Source organism: Pogona vitticeps, chromosome 5 (assembly GCF_051106095.1).
Source record: "Pogona vitticeps strain Pit_001003342236 chromosome 5, PviZW2.1, whole genome shotgun sequence".
In the NCBI taxonomy this organism is placed as follows: Eukaryota; Metazoa; Chordata; class Lepidosauria; order Squamata; family Agamidae; genus Pogona; species Pogona vitticeps.
In genome coordinates this window covers 187,615,603-187,637,110 of record NC_135787.1, presented here as the reverse complement: position 1 = coordinate 187,637,110, position 21,508 = coordinate 187,615,603, and the positions used below count along the sequence as shown (strand labels likewise).

At 42.0% G+C, this 21,508-nt stretch overlaps 1 protein-coding gene across 42 annotated transcripts in view; it reads left to right on the top strand.

Annotated features, from left to right (window-relative positions):
• Positions 1-21,508, top strand: part of CELF2 (CUGBP Elav-like family member 2) — a 607,596-nt gene that overhangs the window by 563,928 nt on the left and 22,160 nt on the right. For all 42 annotated transcript variants that reach the window (XM_078376463.1, XM_078376461.1, XM_078376459.1 and 39 more), the window contains one exon: positions 6,875-7,009. In XM_078376463.1, coding sequence (XP_078232589.1) covers positions 6,875-7,009 — 135 coding nt within the window. The remainder of the gene's footprint in view (positions 1-6,874; positions 7,010-21,508) is intronic.

Genomic DNA, 21,508 nt, shown 5'->3' with positions numbered 1-21,508 from the left:
AGTTTTAAGATTAATGTTGGTAAGAATAAAGGATTTTTAAAAAATTAGTTTAAGGTGGTATATGACTCAGGTGAAATTGAATATAATAAATTCAGACTATTCTAAGGCTTGTTGGAAATGTGATGAAGAAATTGGCACATATTATTGTAAAATGGATTCAGAAATTTTGGAAACTGATTTTTAAGGAAATATGTGATACATTTGGGGAAGATATTGAAATCAATTCTAAAATTGCTTCGTTGTCCATTTGTGATAAGATAGAACTCGATTATTGCTCAAAGAAATTGATTTCCAATTTTATGACAAGCACTAGAATATTAATAGCTAGATTCTGGAGAGATAAAAATGATATTAAATTAGAAGATTGGTACAGTGGTGCCTCGCATAGCGACAATAATTGGTGCAGCAAAAATCGCTGCAAAGCGATTTCGTCACTATGCGATATTTAAAAAGCCCATAGGAATGCATTGAAACCCCTTCAATGTGTTCCTATGGGCTTCAGACTCACCTTTAAGTGAAAATCCTCCATACAGCGGCCATTTTCGCTGCCCAGTAAGCGAGGAATCCGTCCCTAAACACAGCGGGCAGCCATTTTTTTACCGGCGGCTATTCTGGAACCGCCGATCAGCTGTTAAAAAATCATCACTTTGCAATGATCGGTAAGTGAAACAGGGTACCGATCATTGCAAAGTGATTTTTTCCCATTAGGAACATCACAAAGCGATCGCAAAAACGATAACAAAAAGTTAATCGGTATGCGATTTCGTAGTTAAATGGGGTGCCCGTTAAGCGAGGCACCACTGTATAATGAAGTATGTGACATTGCATTAAATGATAAATGATAAATTGTACGTTTCTCCTTGGTAAAGATAGAGGCACAAATCTAGAAGATCTTGCATTGGCAGGGAGGGGAATGGTTAAGACCAAACAGCCAGAGAATCTCTTTCAGGAATACAATTCTCTGATTCCATGAAATGTTGACGATCTATACAAGAAGCATTTTGAAGTTAAGTTTTAGGTTTTATATCCTGTAACTACTTCCCAGTTTCTTTCTAAGGCAAAGCCCTGCCAAGATGACTTGCAGAAGATAATTAGATTGTATAATTAGATTAAACGGCTTTTGAAATACAAGTAAAGGAATCCGATTATAAAAACTACCAGCAGCAAGAGAACTAGCAGCAGTCAAAAGCAGTTGCCTGTCCAGCTCTCAGCGCCTAGAACAGAGCAATATTTGGAATAAATACATCTCAAGTTCTTTTGAAAACTAAGAAACATGGAGTCTAACAAATTTCTTTTGAGAGACGGTACCAAACAGATGGGGCCGCTACTGGCAAGACCCTTTCTCTGGTGTCTATTAGCCTCATAAATCTTCATAAAGAGCATGCAAGCAGCACCACAAAGTTGGTTCATATAAGTAAAGCCTATAAGATGATGTACCTCTGTACATCAGAATGTACATGATGTGCCTCTGTACATCAGAATGGGCACAAACCTGAAAACCAGTAAGTCGTGAAGGTTCGTGGTTCATTTTTTGAGTTCGTGCCAGGAGGGGAGTGCCTACCCACGTGCCCCCTTTCCGCTGGGCCCATTGCCTCCCTATCTGGTCCTGCCACCTCTTTCATCATCATCACCACCATCCTCAGAGACAACACACTGGTTTCCTTCCAGGAAGTGGGCCCACTGTTTCTGAGCATGTGCTCACCTTACCATCTGAGAAGCAGGTGCATGTGGAAAGGGAAGCCGGCCCGCTGTCTCTGATGATGGAGGCAGAGGAAGAGGAGGCAGGGCCAGGGAGAGAGGGGACATGGACATTGGGAAGGGGGCAGGCGAGTATTCATTTGGCCAAAGCAACATGAAGCACCGAGTGGAGGGGGGGAACGTTCAGCACTTTGTTTTCCTTCAACAAAACTGGATCTCCCAACTGGGTCACTAACCGAACGACGAGCCCAATTTGCCGATTTTTTTCCAGGGTGTGGTTCGATTGTTGCTCGTGTTCCCAAATGAAAGCATCCGAGCACTTTGAACGTAAGTGCCAAGTGTTACCAGGAAAACATTTTTAAAGGGATCTGAGGTGCGTCATTTGCACACCACCCTGGAATCCATTAAACACACACACACACACACACACACACACACACACACACACACAAGTAGGAAACATGCTTGGCACCCCATCAGAGTTTCCTTTTTTCTGATTGCCAATAATAAGGAAAGACCTGAATAGAATTAATGAGTCCGTTTCCTCCCCCTCCTCCTCACTTAAAATAATAATGAAATGCATTTTTAAAAAAAAAAAAAAAACTTTTTCATCAATGTTGTGTGATTAGACAGCATGCTTGTCTCAGCCAGGGACTGGCTAGGCCCACATCAGAGTCATTCTTGAAGAAAACGGATGGATTTATTCAAGCTGGGTAAAAGGGTGCGTGGAGGTTTGCCCGGCAGGCACAACACACCAAAATTTGAAATGGAAATCTCAGATCTCCCATCTACTTGTGTTTTAGCAGGCCCACGCGTGTGATTGTGCACTGACACAACATGGGTTTCCTGTGAATGTGCTAATAGGCCTGAAGTGCCAGTTTCGCAACCGTCCATCTGCTAGTTTTTAACGGACCTGATTGGCAAGCGGCTGTAACAACTGACATCTGTTCTTGCTTATTGATATGTAGATTTATGGTAATTGCCCGGAACAATAAGACATGAAATTACCTAAGGTGAACATTAAATTAAATTTTCATGGCCCCCTCTTCCTTATAAATATGCTTTTTAAAAAAGCAAAATATTCTTACATTTCAAGCAGGCATATTGTGCATCTGTTAGGAACATAATTTAATTGTATTTTTAATCCATCAAGCAGCGAAATCAAAGTTGGGATTCTTGCTGTCCAGAATATTAGCCAACTCTGATCGCTTTACTGGTATCTACAGATTATCTAACGCAGAGTCAAATTTCCCTTTTATTCACAACATTTTGCTCTGCGTAAAGATTAAGAGTCATTTCATTCCCAGCATCTCATTCCTGTTAGAGAGAGGGCTGGGGGTGGTTTTTTTGTGTGTGTTTTTGGCGATTTCTTTCTTCTTTGCTTTTTTTTTTATAATGTCACTCTGTCTATCAGGCTGTGCTTTGGAGTTTAAATGATTTGCATGTCTTCAGAGAGCCTTGCGTTTTCAGAATGTTCAACAGTTCCAAAGAAAGATGATCAAATTCTTTTCCATCCGGGTCTGCTGTGGGATAGAGGAGGGAGAGGGAAAAAACCAAAACAGCAGACAGCAGTAACAGCCCTGTGCTATGTGAGAAATGGGAGATTCGGGAATGAAAAGGGGCAGTATTACCTGAGAAAATGCCAAGTTGTTGATTCCAAGCATCTAGGCTGCATGACATTGCCCTAGAAATTATAAGATCTTTACATTTACCTCACTCCCATCCCCTTTGACTGTCGCTCGTTTTCAGCCAGGTAGTCGTTCTGCATTTTGCTCAGCCGTCAAAAGTGACAAAAATTATCCTTGAGAGGTTAAAAAAAAAAGAAAAGAAAAGCCAGATTCTTCATAGGTAAATATGATAGCTCAGTAGTTTGCTTTGTGGAGCCAAAGGTTTAGGTGTATATTTTATTAAAATAAAGGGTTTATTTGTTCGATTAACATACGCACGGTTCAACAGATTCTCAGGAACGGTTACAAAAAGTTAAATTTACAATAGCATAAACTTTTAAACAAGGATGCTAGAATATAAAAGAGCAGGATGCAGACAGTCAGTGGAGTTAAAAAGAAGCACTGAACAATATGACAGGGGATTTTAAACGCTTCATGGCGAAATTATAAAATGCACTGAGCTGGGAGATGCATATCAGCTCCAACCAATACAGCCAGTAGTCAGGGATAATGAGTGCTGTTGTGTGACCCTTCTACTAGAGAAACCTCTCCAGGGAGAGAACATTTCACCTTAGGGGAACCCACCACTTAGCAAGCCCTTCCCACTTCAGCAGCAGAACCTTGGGGCTCCAGTGCCAGTGTGTCAGAGCATCCATTCCAGGTTTTAGCCAGCACTGTACAAGAGCTATCCATGAGACTGAACCCTATCCTCCAAATAGGTCCAGCACGTTGGAGAGCTCCCCTAAAGATTAGACTAAAGTCCCAACTGGATTCAGTGCTTTATTGATATCAGTGCCACCAGCATCAACTGCTCTTGCTGCAGCTCGGGGGGGGGGGGCTCCTAAAGAGGTAGCTAAAGAAGTCTTTAGTTTAGTGGGAATTGGAGGCAAACAGTCCCGCAGAGATCCTGTATGTATTAATTATAATTTCGATGAAACTAATTTCCAATCCACCTTTTAAATCGCTCACAAGTGGATTTACAAACTGTAAATGTGTTGTGAAAGAGATTTAGAAAGACATGAAAACATCAGAAGTTATCACCCCATAAATGCTGCAATGATTGAATGTTTGCGAGATTGTTATTAAAAATTTAGTTAAGTGTTAGATTGTTATTAAGCAGTATCTGCTAGAGTTTCATGCTGGACTTTAAATCATTGTTCAGTCTTATTTTGTACTTTTTACTCGATTGGGTCCTGGCATCACAACTGAAAAGTGCCCAGACCCTTTCCAAGCTTTGAAACTTTGCATTGTCTCAGATGCGCTGAAGAAACTCTTGCTCCAGTCCACATTGGACATCCCTTCTTTCCAGGATATTTAAACTTCATCCTCTTACTTTTCCTGCATGCTTCTATTAAGTTTCTCAAGTAGCTTAAGAGCGCTGGCCAAGACATTACTGAAAGGCCTATGGCTCCCCCCAGTGCTCAACTTATTTCAAAAGATGTGTCCACAAATGTTTCTGATCAATCTTTAACCCTAGTACAGTGATTCCCAGCCTGGGGTACACGTACCCCCAGGGGTATGAACTAGGGCATTTAGGGTATGGGGGGGGAACTGAATAAGGGTGAGAAAAGGTCAACAGTGTAAGACAAGATACAGGCTAAAAGTTGTGAAATTAATTGAATATTATGTAGAGTTGCAGGGCAGGCTTGGATCGTTAATTTAACCTTGAAAAAATGTTCCCTGACTTTGTTATTTGGGTGAATAGTGGTAACTACACATTTGAAATAACAGCAACCATATTAATTACAAACGAAGAGGGTCACAAAGAGTCGGACACGACTAAATAACAACATTGTTAGAATGGGACTTTTCTAGACTTTCCCTCTGATTTGATGATGCTGGCGTGCTCTGTGTCTGGCACATGCATAGACAAGCAGTTTGGTGTACAAGTGGGGCAATTTAACTTTATTATTATCTTTATTATTATTTATTTTGGGTTTTTTTGTTTTTTGTTGTTATTTTTTGTTTTCTACAGATAAGGGGACCCAAGGCAGCTCACAATATTTTTTAAAAATGTAGAATTTAAAACATAACAAGTTAAATATTAAAAAAGCAATTATACTATACACTAATTAAAATGCAATTGAATAATTAAAAGCAGGTAAGCATTTTTTAAAAAAAAACTGCCTTAACTTAAGAACAGCATTCAGGGGCTCAATCACTGCTTGAAAAGATGGGTCTTCAGCTGTTGGTGGAAGGATAAAAGGGAGAGGGCCAGCCTGATTTCGAGCTGCCACAGAGAAGGCCCTCTTATTATGACCCAAAGTCAGCTCTAAAAGAGGGGTGATGGCTTCTGAATCTTTAACAGAGAAAAGGAACATACAGTAGCTGAGGGGACAATTTATGGCAAGGTGGTGGCACAAATACTTTGATTCAAGTAAGCATCTGTTATCTTTAGCTTAAGGACCTGAGCCTCCCAAATAATGTGTGGGTTGGGTGCAATTCTTCCCCTTCAGATTCTGGAAGGATTTCAAGGTGCAAAGTACAAAGTGCACTTCTTCGCTTAGGCAGTTCAGGCATTCTGAAATAAAATAACATTTGTACATTCATTCTCTGAGAAATTAACTGCTAATGGCCGTGACGTGTTTTTTTTCTTGAAAAACAGCAAAGAGGCTTTTGGCCCCATAAAACTGGACACGTTTTATTTGGCATGTGTTTGTATGAAGTGAACTGTGGGACCTTGTGCCCAGGTAAAGTGGTTAGGGTTGAAGGAGCTACAAGACTCTCGGATTATATTTTGTTTTACTGCCGCAAAGAGAATAACACAGCTATTGCCCACCCACACTGGCCTGAAAAAGTTGCTGCAAAAAGAGGATGCAGCAGAGTTACAAAATGGGTGAAATTAGCAGGGTTTGTAAACTGACAGGTCTGTCTACCCCAACTCAGAAGGATGCTACAGTTCAGCCCCTCCTGAGAGTGTCAGACAGAGTAGGTCAACAGCGCTAGAGAAGACGTCTGTATAAATCAGAGTGAGGTAAACCTTTGGGGCTGTGTTAACGGTGGACGCTAATGAAATGGGGACGTGGTGGCACTGTGTGATAAACCGCAGAAGCGTCTGGGCTGCAAGGTCGGAAGACCAGCAGTCGTGAGATCGAATCCACACAACGGAGGGAGCTCCTGTCGCTTGTTCCAGCTCCTGCCAACCTAGCTGTTCAAAAGCATGCAAAAATGCAAGTAGATGAATAGGTACCACCACGGTGCGAAGGCCACGGTGTTCCGTGTCTAGTTGCACTGGCTACGTGACCACAGAAATGGTCTTCGGTCAAACGCTGGCTCTACGGCTTGGAAACGGGGATGAGCACTGCGCCCTAGAGTCGGACACAACTGGACTAAATGTCAAGGGGAACATTTACCTTTACCTAATGATATAGACTCTGGCAATTATACCAAACTTTGGACATCTGACTCTTGGACAGGACTGTATTCATTGGAAGTAAAAAATGCATCATTGTTTGATTTTTGTAATCAACCTCATTGCTCCAGGGCCTTTTATTTTTCCCCCTCCGCAGGTATGAACGCTTTGCAGCTCCAGAACCTGGCGACTCTAGCAGCTGCCGCCGCTGCCGCCCAAACCTCAGCGACCAGCACCAACGCAAACCCTCTCTCCACCACGACTGGCGCCCTCGGGGCACTCACGAGTCCAGGTATGGCCGAGCCCTGCTCTTGTTTTCTAAAACTCTTGTTCTTTCCGTTTAGAAATGGGGAGAAGGACAGCAAACGCAGTGTAACATGGAAAATGCGGCTTTTTGGTGCGCTACCAATTGCAAGTCAAGTAGCTGCCAATGTGCAGAACTAGCCCACTTGTGAACATTTCAGTGCAGTAGAGTAGGATCTCTGTATCTGGGGGTGCGGATCTGTCCTGCCATCTGTCAGGAAAGCCTTTAACTGCAGATAGTAGCAAACTCTGTGTACATCATACAAGGAGGTGGGATAAAAGCCACGAGGGGGCAGGACAAAGGCACACCCCAAATAAGTGAAACTGTGGATACCGGTCCCGCAGATATGAGGATCCTACTGTATTCAGAATAGAGACCCACATACAGTGTAGGGAGCTGAACTTTCTCTATTTACACAGATGCAGAATTCCCTCTGCCCCAAAGAACCATATAACCTCCTTTTTCTATACAGGTTCTTGCAGTGTTGTTTATTTATGTTAATATTCATTTATGTATTGGTTTTTTATATATACTTATAGCTTCCGTCTTGACACATCTGTCTGAAAATGTATCATTGTTGGAAGAAAGACAAGGCGTTGTTCAAGTTGCTTTGAAGCAACTTGAGTTGATAGTTTCACACTAGAATGCAATCCAACATTCTTAGACTGCAAGCAAACAAGATTATCTGGTAACCATCCTTTCACTTGCTCAAGGAATATATTTTAGATGATCAGAAAGCTATACCAGCATCTTAAAGGAGAGTGAGAACAGACCAAAGAAAATATTTATTTACCCGGTGTATTCTTAGTCTGTGGAACTCCTTACCACAGGATGTGGTGATGGCATCTGGCCTCGATGCCTTTTAAAAGGGGATTGGACAGATTTCTGGAGGAAAAGTCCATCGAAGGTGACAAGCCATGCTGGGGATGCAGAATCTCCAGGCTTCGAAGGAAGGGACCTCCAAATGACATATGCAGGGGAGTGGGATCAGGGGACAGGTATCTAGTGGTCTCATATGCTCCCAGAGGCATCTGATGGGGCCACTATGAGATACAGGAAGCTGGACTAGATAGCCTGATCCAGCAAGGCTCTTCTTATGTTCCTATGTTCTTATCTTCCACTTTTGTTGTTCAGTCGTTGTGTCCAACTCTTCGTGACCCCATGGACCAGAGCACGCCAGGCCCTCCTGTCTTCTGCTGCCTTCCGGAGTTGGGTCAAATTCATGTTGGTAGCTTCGATAACATTGTCCAACCATCTTGTCCTCTGTCCCCTTCTCCTATTGCCTTCACTCTTTCCCAACATTAGGGTCTTTTCCAAGGAGTCTTCTCTTTTCATGAGATGGCCAAAGTATTGGAGCCTCAGCTTCAGGATCTGTCCTTCCAGTGAGCACTCAGGGATGATTTCCTTCAGAATGGATTTGTTTGTTCTTCTTGCAATCCAGGGGACTCTCAGGAGTCTCCTCCAGCACCACAGTTCAAAAGCATCAATTCTTCTTTATGGTCCAGCTCTTACTTCCATATATCACTACTGGAAAAACCATAGCTTTGACTATGAGGACCTTTGTCTCATGTGCTCCCAGAGGCATCTGGTGGGCAAGGCGATGTCTCTGCTTTTTAAGATGCTGTCTAGGTTTGACATCACTTTCCTCCCAAGAAGCAGGCATCTTTTGATTTCGTGGCTGCTGTCACCCTCTGCAGTGATCATGGAGCCCAAGAAAGTAAAATCTGTCACTGCCTCCATATCTTCCCCTTCTATTTGCCAGGAGGTGATGTTTGATGTTGCACTTCAGACCATTTTTGCACTCTCCTCTTTCAACGTCATTAAGAGGTTCCTTAATTCCTCCTCACTTTCTGCCATCAGAGTGGTATCATCTGCATATCTGAGGTTGTTGATATTTCTTCCAGCAATCTTGATTCCGGCTTGGGATTCCTCCAGTCCGGCCTTTCGCATGATGAATTCTGCATGTAAGTGAAATGTCATACTCCTTTCCCAATTTTGAACCAATCAGTTGTTCCATATCCAGTTCTAACTGTTGCTTCCTGTTCCACATATAGATTTCTCACTAGATAGAGAAGGTGTTCAGGCACTCTAATTTCTTTAAGGACTTGCCATTGTTTGCTGTGGTCCACACAGTCAATGGCTTTTGCATAGTCAATGAAGCAGATGTTTTTCTGGAACTATCTGGCTTTCTCCATAATCCAGTGCAAGTTAGCAATTTGGTCTCTAGTTCCTCTGCCTCTTTGGAATCTAGCTTGTACTTCTGGGAGTTCTTGGTCCACATACTGCTGAAGCCTACCTTGTAGGATTTTGAGCATAACCTTGCTAGCGTGTGAAATGATGCAATTGTATGGTAGTTGGAGCCTTCTTTGGCACTGCCTTTCTTGGGGATTGGGATGTAGACTGATCTTTTCCAATCCTCTGGCCACTGCTGAGTTTTCCAAACTTGCTGGCATATTGAATGTAGCACCTTAACAGTGTCATCTTTTAAGATTTTAAATAGTTCAACTGGAATGCCATCACCTCCACTGGCCTTGTTGTTAGCCATGCTTTCTAGGGCCCACTTGACTTTACTCTCCAGGATGTCTAGCAAATTTATATGATATGGTGTCACATACAGTTTTAGGTGGTGACCCAGCAGTATGAAAATATATATTTCTCTTACGTACTTTTTGCTTGTTTTAAATGTTTCTTGTTAGGACCGAAAGCCACTGCAATTAAATGCATAATGTTACTTTCTATAGGCTCACTAATTTGAAAGGTGCTACATATATGCATGTATGTGTTCACAGGTGCACATGGAGGGAGCTGTGTTTGGCTTGTCTCCCATTACATGTACAAATATTTTTCACCAATAGGTGTAGCTCTCTCCTGTAATGGGTGAAATAGCCTTGACTCAATATTCTTTGTCTGGCACACACAGTGTGTTGCACTCAGCTTGTGGCTCCGAGCTCAGCTTCCCATTTCAAAGCAAATTCAAAGTGATATGAACTCATTTCGGTTTTTCAGAACACATCAAACAGCCTTAGTATGGTAGAAAAGTGGAATTGGAGCTACTGATCAAAGACTTTGAGCAGCACAATCATTTGAGCTAACCCAGTTCCGACGCAAGGGTACTCGTCTTTCTTTTCCCGGCAAAAGAAAGCAATTAAAGTTTCTTAAACTAGGGGATCCATTCTTTAATTGGTTGGAAATCACCCTGCCCATATGCACAGAAGGTTTCACATAATTGCCTCCAAAATATCTGCTACCATTATGTGAGATTCCACGGACACCCAAGATTGTACAAAACGGTCTGTATTAACAGCATATCCTTGCAGTTTGGCTAGTTGGAATCATATCAGCATTTTTCATAGAAGCACAGAATAATTGAGTTGGAGGGGGCCTCTAAAGCAATCTAGTCCAACCCCCTCCTCAATGCAGGAATCGAAATCAAAGGAGATCAGACAGATGGCTGTCCCATCTTCTCTTGAATGCCTCCAACACTGGAGCACTCACCACCTCCCGAGGCCATTGGGTTCCATTCTCATACTGCTCTAACAGTTAAGAATTTTATTTCCTGATATTCAGCCGAAATCTGATTTCCTGTAGCTTGAGTCCATTATCATATGTTCTGTGCTCTGGGATGATCGAGAACAGATCCTACCCCTATCTTTCAAGTATTTGAAAAGTGCTATCATTTCATAACTGTGTTATCCTGTTTTACCAGCCCAAATCCTGTGGCTTGGCACAGTAAATCACCCTAGTGTAGCCCCATTGGATTCAATGGAACTTAAGGAGGAGCTATTGCTTCATCCCCATTGAAGCAATAGACTTACTCTAGGGTGATTTACTGTGCTGAACAACAGGATTGTACAGTGAAAGAAAGAAAAGAAGAAGAAGCTGTGGCATCTTAAAGACTAATCAATTTATTATGGAGCTTTCACGGATCACAACCCACTTCCTCAAACACAAGGACCTAAAATTTCCGTGACAGTCCTTTTCAAACTATCACCGTCATGAAAACTGGATTCACCTTAGAAGCCTAACCCACATAGAAGTGCTAGTAAATAGCAATGGCGGCCATTTTTGCACATTCTCCGCCAGGATGTAAGCCTACACATGTGTCGCGGTAGTTGTGTGGCGGTAGAGATACACTAAATGCACAAACAGCCTGGCCCTTGACTTTTATTCTTGAGTCAAGTGGCATTTATGATGATTTACAGGCGATCCCTCTCCTGCCGTAACTTATTTCTGTAGTGTACGGCTGTGTTGAGCTCCGTTGTGTGAAATGTTATGATTCGTGGCAGTCATGCAGAAAACTCTTCTGTGTTTTTCTTTTCGTTGTGGGAAGGTGAACAGATGCTGCAGCAGTCGCCTGATGAGACAAAGGATTCTGTCTTGAATGAGTTTTGGTCACCCCTGTAAGATAGAAATTCTTCCAGCCACTTTCCCTCAGATCATCTAAAAACCTTTTCCCTTATCGCTCTGCACCAGAGATGGACAAATACGCACCATCCAGTAGAGCTTGGTATTTGTAGATTTCACACGCCTAGTTTTAAAACATACTGCCCTTCCCCACTCTTTATCAGCTGGGTTTCTGGCAGCTCTCTGGTGGCTCCCGTCTCATGATTTTAATGGTCTCTGGTGAGCTGGACTCTTAATTCTGGCACCGCCTAATGCAAAAAGAGGCGTTCGTTGTGTTTGGCCACAGGGAGAGAGGGGAGCGCAGGTTGATAGCATTCGAGAGGTAAAACTGACTGATGGTGTTTCGGACAAAGCAGCCAGTGTGTCATAGCAGAGATCATCCAGCAGACAAATTTAGATGTGAGGTCTTTGCGTGTTATATGGGGGAAATCAGGTTTCAAATATTTGCTTAGCCATGAAGCTTGCTGGATAACTTTGAAGTTCTCCACCTGGATCTCAAAGTTGTTGGTAGATTAAAGGAAGAATTAGGAATGAAACTCTGAGCACCTGGCAGAAAGGACTGGATAAGAGGAAAGGGTAGGGGGGGGCATACATTTTGTAGTAAATATAATAGTAATGTGTTGTTCTTATTGTTATTTTTTAGTAGTAGTACTATTGGTATTGCTATTTTTTTAAAAAGGCCAAAATCCTATTGGGATTTTACTCTAGCATAAATGAAATCAAATAAGCTGTGGCAATTAAATGAGCTGGAATTTTTAGCTATACATTACTGACACAGCGATGTCTATGTTGATTCGGGCATGTCGTGAGAATGGCTGATGGTCGGATTCCAAAAGATCTCCTATATGGAGAATTAGTGCAGGGAAAGTGCCCCAGAGGGAGACCACAGCTGCGATCCAAGGATAACTGCAGCAAGCGGGATCTGAAGGCCTTAGGAATGGACCTCAACAGATGGGAAACCTTGAAGTCTGAGCGTTTAGCCTGGTGGCAGGCGGTGCATCACAGCCTCTCCCATTTTGAAGAGACCCTTGTCCAGCAGGCCGAGGCAAAAAGGCAGTCATGAAAGCAGCAAAATCGAGGAGCTGGACAGGGAACAGATTGTATTTCTCTTCAGTGTGGAAGGGATTGTCACTCTTGAATGGGCCTTCTCAGCAACACTAGATGCTGTTCCAAGACCCCTATTCAGAGCATGTTACCATAGTCTCTTGAGACTGAAGCAAGCTGTGGCATCAAATTGCACTTAATTAATGAGGTGCTGGTTGTGTACCCAACAGATGACCAGGTGTACTAACAGGCACATGACCAGATCCTTTTGTATTAGCTACAGTTTGCTACTGTCACTTACACAGTTCCACATACTCAGATGTAAAAATCCAGCAGGATTCTGGCTGCTGTGCAGAAACAAGACAAAGTGTGGAACCTTCCTGCCCTTACCGGTTGCTCCTGCTTCCAGACATCTAGAAGTTCACGAGTGGTAAACCGGGAGACCAATGCCTTATGGATGTCCCGGCTTTGCCATTCCCATGATAACTAAAACGTCTATAAAAATACAGCCTGACAGTTTTCAGTCGAGTTCTCTTATAAAACACAACCCCTGGTACATTCATAGAACACCCGCAAATCCTTTTGCCATTAAGAAATTCCAAAGCTGCTGTTCTGGTTAATTAACATTCCTCTTTAATCTGCAAATTGTGTACAAGAAAAGCACCAGCTCCATTGACTTTAATAAAGCTGCCCTTAATGAACATGTACAAAGCGTTATTAAATTTTGGAAATGTGTTTAATGGCTGGAGAAGGGACTTAGAGCATCACCATAAATTTATAGAGAGGCCTTTTGTAAATCAACTATTAAATTAGAGAGTGGAAGTGCTCTGGCGCTAGCAAGAGCATCTGGCCATAGGACTGGATGTCAACAACTCTAGCTGATGGGTGTATTAGATAGAAGGAGTCCTTCTAGATGAGACCATGGGTCCCTTTGGGGTCAGACTGTCCGTCTTCAGATAGCTGTGTTTCATGATTGAAGAGATAGCAGAGTGGTGCAGGGCTAACACACTCCTCTTATCACATGTGGGCTCCACATACTTTAAAGCACAAGTGAACTGGGCTTTTGTCTTGATGAACATTTAACCAAGCTGGGAGAGTCCATAATAATGTCTGTTGATTCAGCTTGATTGATTGATTGATTGATTGATTGATTGATTGATTGATTGATTGATTGATTGAACATATGCTGCCCACATTACCCAAAGATCTCTGGGCAGCTTACAACAATTCAAATACAATAAAAAAGATAAAGCAATTATGCCTTATATATACAGTACAGTGGTGCCTCGCATAATGACGTTAATTCGTTCCAGCGAAATCGCTGTAGAGCAAAACGGTCGTAAAGCGAAATTTAAAAGCCCATTGAAATACATTGAAAACCGTTCAATGCATTCCAATGGGCTGAAAACTCACCGTCCAGCGAAGATCCTCCATAGGGGCGTCCATTTTCAGGTGCCTGTAAAGCGAAAAATGGCTCCTAAACACACCGGGGAGTCATTTTGTACACCCGGTGGCCATTTTGAAACCCGATGATCAGTTGTTATTGATCGTCATAAAGCAAAAATCGGTTCCCGAAGCAGGGAACCGATCACTGCAAAGCGGAAAAACCCCATTCAAACCATTACACAATCCTATCACCTGTGGGTAGCTGTGCATGTGAGCTGGGTACATGTTTTCCCCAGGTACTGTTGTGAAAAATTCTGAGAGCTCAATTAGGAATAAAGAAACATGCAGGATCTTTCATCTGTTCAGTGTTTATCTATATTTATACAATAGGACCCCCTTACCTGTGGGATCGGTATCCACTGATTCACTTATCCATGGTCTGAAAATATTAAAAGAAAAATACTAGAAATATATTTCTAAAGATGAGATTACCAGAACTGGTCACTTGAGGGAGCCAGAGATCATACTACGACCAGATAGGCGGGGTATAAATGGAATAAGTAAGTAAGTAAGTAAGTAAGTAAGTAAGTAAGTAAGTAAGTAAGTAAGTAAGTAGATAGATAGATAGATAGATAGATAGATAGATAGATAGATAGATAGATAGATAGATAGATAGATAGATAGATAGATAGATAGATAGATAGATAGATAGATAGATAGATAGATAGATAGATAGATAGATAGATAGATAGATGATAGTGTTTTCTAGAGAAATACCTTCTCACAGTGTCATTACCAGAACTGGCCACTAGAGGGAGCCAGAGAACATGCTATATACTGTATAGTGTTTATTAGAGAAATACATTTCCACAATATCATTACCAGAACGGGCCATAAGAGGGAGCCAGAGACAAGGCTATGTATAGCATTTGCTTTTCTAACAAACTTCCTCCGAAGATTCGTGCGGCCCCTAGGCCGGGTATCTTTAAAAGCCAAGTAAAAACATGGATGTTTATTCAGGCCTTCCCTCCGGTCAATACTTGATTCTCTCTTCTCATTTCTCTTTAATTTATTTTTACTCTCTTTTCTTGGTTTCCACATTTTCATTTGCAGATTTATGTAACTATGTGGTTTTTATTAATTGTTTGCATTTATATTGGAAGCCGCTCAGAGTGGCCGCATAGACCAGATGGCCAGGATATAAATAAATAAATAAATAAATAAATAAATAAATAAATAAATAAATAAATAAATAAATAAATAAATAAATAAATAAATAAATAAATAAATAAGGTTCAGTATAATCTGCATTTTTCAGCATCTGCAGTGGGGTGGGTGGGAACTGATCCCCCTGCAGATATGGGGATCCTACTGCACTCTTTCTCCTTTAGTGGCTAATTGTTTCGAGCACTTCAGAAGACGAGTAGCAGGAACAATTAGCTCCCAGTGAAAGATATAAAGAGTATAAATAACAGGTGGAAACATGCAGTCAGAAGCTAATAGTGACTTCCAGAATGTTCCCTCTGCCATTCTTTAGAGAAGACTGCAAAACTGAGTGTAATAAGTAGCCCAGATAAAAGCTGATAATGGCTGCAGAAAAAGATCCTCTTACCTGAAGCTGGGCTGACTCTAGTTTGCTTGCTTCCAAGCAGCCACCCAATGAGCTGAAGCAGTCCTAGCAGTGTTGCAGAATCCTATTAACCAAGGGCCAAACTACCGTATTTTTCCGTTTATAAGATGACCCAAAGTATAAGATGACCCCCCCTTTTCTAACCCCAAATTTAAAAAAGCAGGGATCAAAGGGCTCCCTTTTTTGCTAAGCCCCATGCCTTGGCAAATGTCAAAGTGACTGCCACTTTTGCAAAAAGGAAGGGAGCAACGCCTCCCCTTCCTTTTTTCTGAGCCCCGTGCCTTCGCAAAAGGCAGTGGTAAAGGGCTGTGTTCCATGTATAAAACGACCCTCAATTTTTTTCTCAAATTATTTAACGAAAACGTGTTGTTTTATACATGGAAAAATACGGTACATGTTACAGATAATACATAATTGTAGCTGAAATTGTGCTAGTGAAATACGCTTCTGGACGGGAAGGCCATGTCACACGCAGAAGACAAAGCAAGTGTAAAAATCTCCTGCTGTGACAATCAGACACTTTTCAGCATGGCCAGGAGTCCCTCTTCTAGTGCCGTGTTCTCCGTAACATATAGTTTGACCCTGAGAGCAGGGCCAGCTCTTTCCTTGCATACCACTTCCAACCTGGAGAGTGCCACTCGAATTACGGCACCGGCAAGAAGGTGTTTATCCTAGAGGTAAGCTCTGTGTAATCCACAGCGCCATCTTCTCTATTGACAGTAGAGATCTCAAAGAGACGCAGGGAGTCGATAGAAGCACCAGCTCCCTTTAATCTTGCTATCAAGCTAAAACATCAATTTAATAGCCTCGTTCCTCCTTACAAACTCTGCAGCTAACCCAGAAACAACCCTTGTTAAGATGTCCTTTGATTTCAACTTTCTTATCTAGCGCTACATTTTCCACTCCATTAAATACTTTGTAAACCTGAATAAAAGCTTTTCCTGCTTGTTCTTCTCCGCTCTGCGGAATACGCATTTAGTTCTGTAAAGCCTCATGTACCGTCTCTAAAACATTTCCATTAAAACCCAGACTATAATGGAACGTTTATATTTGTGTTTCAGTGAGGGGAAGGGGGGAAGAAGAGGATTTATTTATTTATTTATTTATTTATTTATTTATTTATTTATTTATTTATTTATTTATTTATTTATTTGAGTCACAGGAGACCCCCCTCCCATTCAATGATTTTTTTAAAAAAATTCAACATCCCATTGGCTTGCATCTACAGAAAAGTACTTTTCTCATTTTATTCCAAATGTTGTAATATGTGATGGGAGTGCCCTTCGTGACTGTTTTAAATTAATGACTGAAACTGTTATTAATGTGGGTATAAAACTGAAATGATTTTATAGGATCTGCATGTGCCCTCCCCCTGCCGCAGATGCTGAAAACCCCACCTTATATATAGCATAGTCTCTAGTTCTCTTGAGTAACCATTTCTGGTAATGACATCATGGAAATATACATTTCTGGATTCTTTTCATTTAACATTTTTAATATTTTTGGACTGTGGATAAGTGAAACCATGGATACCAGCATATATAGGGGTCTTACTCTAACTTGCATCTTGCAAAGCTATAAAATACACTAGGGGATAATTCCATGTCCTTTACTACTTAAGGGAGCTCTGCTTCTAACTGCAAAGCTCACCTTCTCACCTGCTTTGACTTTAAAGACTGGCTTAGGATTCTACAAGCTGCAAAACAAGGAAATGAATTATGGCAATCTTAGGAATGAGTAACCTCTAGAATGTTCTATCAGTAACAGCCTGGCTCAGCTTTTCCAGACTCAAAGTTGTGGGTTTCTTTATGGTGCCAATCCGTCTCATATTTGAACTTCCTCTTTTCCTGCTGCCTTCCACTAGTGACTTGTTTCTCATCCGGTGCCTAAAAGTACGGTAGCCCAGTTTACTTCTTCCCCAGCACCATATTTCAAACAAATCAGGTTTTTTTCCCTGTCTAGCTTTCGCACTCCAATATAGTAACTGTGAATACAACAGTAGAGATAATCTTGGCTTTGATCTCCATTGACACATCATCGAATCGTGAAGTTGGAAGGGGCCTATAAGGCCATCAAGTCCAAACTCCTGCTTGATTCAGGAATACAAATCCAAGGATATCTGCCAGGTGGTTATCTTGGTTTCTCTACAATGCCTCCAGTGTTGGCACACTTACCACCTCTGGGGGTCATTGATTCATTGTTGTACTACTCTAACAGTTAGAAAGTTTCTTCCTGATATTCAGCTCAAATCTGGTTTCCTGTAACTTGAGCCCATTCTTGTGTGTCCTGCTCTCTGGGATGATTGAGGACAGATCCTGCCCCTTCTCTGTAGGACAGCCTTTCAAGTATTTGAAAAGTGTTATCCTATCTTTCCTCAGGCTCCTTTTCTCAAGGCTAAACATGCCCAATTCTTTCAGTCTTTGAAAGATTGAAAGAACTGGGCATGTTTATCTTCGAGAAAGCTAAATGAAAGAACGAGGATGATCAGGGGTTTCCAGTCCCCTGATCATCCTTGTCGCCCTCCTCTGATCTTGTTCCAATTTGTCAGCATCCTTCTTGAAGCGTGGTGTCCAAAACTGGACACAATACTCAAGGTGAGGCCTAATTAGTGCTGAATCAAGGGTTACATGTACACTTGACCATCAGTTTTAGTTCCTTCATAGCTGCTCTTAAAGTTCTTTGAAGGGAGAATAGTATAAGAAGTTGTGGGACCTCAATTTGCCTCCCCATAAGCCTGGCCCACAACACCTTTGGATGAAACCCAGGCTACAATGCCAGAGATGTTCAGAGTAGGTGTACACTGCAGTACATCATTTCCATGTCTCCTTTTTCCTATATACAGAATTGCACACACAAGATATTTATTGAAGGAAGAATTCCTTGAAGAGCTTCCATTTACCTTTTTGCGTATCAACTTGCTTTGCGATTCTCTTTCCAACATAAACATGGACTTGCTTATGGGATAAGTTGCTGCTTCTGTAAGACAGCACTTATGTTATCAGGGCCAGTATGGATTTGTCAGCTTTCTTGCCTCTGTCAAGAAAGCCTCTTTCTTGCCTCTTGCCTCTGTCAAGAAAACATCTTTCATTTTCTAGCCACGCTGGTGAGCGGAAATAGGATCCTTGCATGCCGCTTGAGTTCACAAATCTTTTCTTTTCTTTTTCTCCCGATAGTACTTGAACAGCTTGGCAACTATCCTTTACACCTTTGTGTCTCATTAATAAAAGCAGCCAATGCCTGTTTTGCTACAATTGATTTACTCGGTCTTCCAGACAAATCGAGAGGATTGTCTCCAGCATTCTTGACCAGTTTGTCAGTTCGGAAATAAAAAAAATTTCTTAACCATCCGTTCACAAGGATAGAATTTCCCTTCCTCTCCCTTGGGATGCGGTTAAATGATTTATGGGTTATTCATTATGTTATCTGTAGCACAAAAGGTTTGTTCATTACAAGCAGAATTGTTAGTTAGAGCACCGTTGTTTGAAACGTGGGCCATTCTTTACAGAAAATCTTGGATGCATTGACATTACAAAATGTCGAAGCCCAACATTCTTTGAAAGGTTTCTACTTTCCTCGTTCATTTCAGCACAGTATGCATCTCTCCCATAGGCAGCTTAAGCCTGCCAGAGTGACAATGTGTTAGAGGCCATTACACGCACGGTGCGACCCATAATTTGCTTCCAAAAATGAACACACACATACACAATCCTGTAGCTGTACGACAGTTTTCTAAATGAATCAACATTGACGGTGCCTCGTGGAAGATGACAGTCCCCACCCCACCCCGCACCCCACCCCCAAATCCTGCATTTTAATCCTCTCAATAGGCTGGGAATATTTTGCTGGATAAGTAACAAGTACATTTATTTTATTGCACCTTGTAGTATAATTACACACAATAATTGCCCGTTGGCTTGTCTAGTTCAAGCTGTTTTGAAAACACAGGGAAACGAAACCCAACTTCTCACTTCTGCATGGGTAGGTCAAGGAATGAAGCACAGAGGGGCCTTGCCCCCAAGTTTAAGGGAGCTACCCCCCCACCCCCGTGGTGAGCTGTCACTGCCATCCTGATGCTGTGTGACCACAACACAATGTCAACTACACTCCCTCCCTTGGCTCTTAAAAATCCAAAGTAGTAGTTGCTTGATGGTCAACGCGTTTCTGCCTTTCATGCCCTCCCAGTTCCATGTTAAACTTTAATTATATTAAAACCATCATCGCCTCCTCACCGCTGTGCTTACTTTCCCCAAGGAGAAATATACCGATTCGCTCACACATACTGAGCTCCTTTGACCTTACGTACAGACACGTGTGTGTTTCTAATCATCCCTTTGATTGTAAGTCTTGATATTAAATGGACAGTACAGTTGGGACAAACTGGGAAAAGCTCCATATGAATGTGGCAGGAAAGCCGAGAGGTAGCAAGCATTAGCTTTTATATGAGACACCGTCAAGGGTCACCCCCAATTACTGAGAACCACGTTTATGCTACCTCTTACACCTCAACGATTTCTAAGAAGCACTGAATTCCAAGCAGTGGGAATTAATTCAAAGCTTAATAAACCTGCAGATCTGAAGGCGTGCTCACTCTTAAGTGGATCTGTGTCACGAGTCTCACATTTCATGCCGTTTGGTGATGGATGGCAATCTCTTCCCAAAGAGAGTAAATTTACATTTTTGTGGGCCTGGCCGGTTCCCACCATAGGGAAAGGAGAGCGAATCCATCAAATGCTAATTAACAGGAGGCTTAGAAAGGCAGTATAATTTAATAGGGGCATTCATTATTTGTAGCTTGCCAGCTCAGAACCAGAGAAACTGCCCAATAAGGTTAGCAACACTATTTTACTTCCTTGAGAAGTTCCCAAGGCAAAGACAAGCCAAAGAGATCCCCATTTCATTGAATGTGCATGTTGACACATAGAACCAGTTTACATCAGGTGCTGTAAAGCACTGGTTCTTAACCTTGGGTTACTCAGGAGTTTTGGACTGCAACTCCCAGAAGCCTTCACCACCAACTGTGCTGGCTGAGGTTTCTGGGAGTTGCAGTTCAAAAACATCCGAGTAACAAAGGTTAAGAACCACTGCTGTAAAGACAGGTCACCCATCTTGATTTTAAAATACGGTATTTTTCGCTCCATAAGACGCACCAATTTTTTAGGAGAAGAATACAGGAAAATATAATCTGTTTTCTTCGCTCCATAAGACGCACAGACTTTCCACCACCCCCCTGTTTTGTGGGAAAAAGTGTGTCTTATGGTGCGAAAAATACAGTAGTTATGGATGAACAGCGAACAAAGAAAGATTGTTATCAGTTACCATTCACACGTACAAATCTACGTAGCTTTCAAGTAAACAGGAGATGACCTTTTGGGGGGCACCTATATTGGTCTTTCTCTTCTGTCCTTACTTTTCTTTCAGCATTGTGGGATCACACGGTTACAACCACAAGGAGTTTCTTTACCTGCCCTTATCTCCTATGTTGCCTACATTTTAGCATTCCCAGGATCTTACGACTTTTCTGTCCTCTTGGTTATGTGCACAAGCTTCCCCCAAACATACATGCACAGGCTACTGCTACTGCCTGTCGCTGCTGCGTATTTTGGGGGTACACCAAACCTTAGTTCTAAAGCACAAGAAGTCCCAGATTCAATTCCAAGCATTTTTCCAATGGTCTAACTCATTTTTAAACTAGCCACCAAAAAGAGCCAGCTGTTAACTCATTTTTCAGAATCTGGAGGAGGAGAATCTGGATAAAGAGAGATCTGGATTCTTCTGATATTTAGGGGGAAGGGACATAGCTTCACGGTGGACCTGACACTTTCCACATAGAAGGCCCTCAGTTCTGTTCCTTGGCATCTCCAGGTAGAGCTGGAAATATACTCAATCAGTTCCAGTTATTGTTCTCCAGGTTTCCCTAGGTTGATGCCATCTTGGTTAGATTGGAACTTCCATCACTCCCAGTTTGATGGGAGGCTGGTGTCGATATCACTGTGCTGGGTGGACTACAACAGAAACATCAGGCT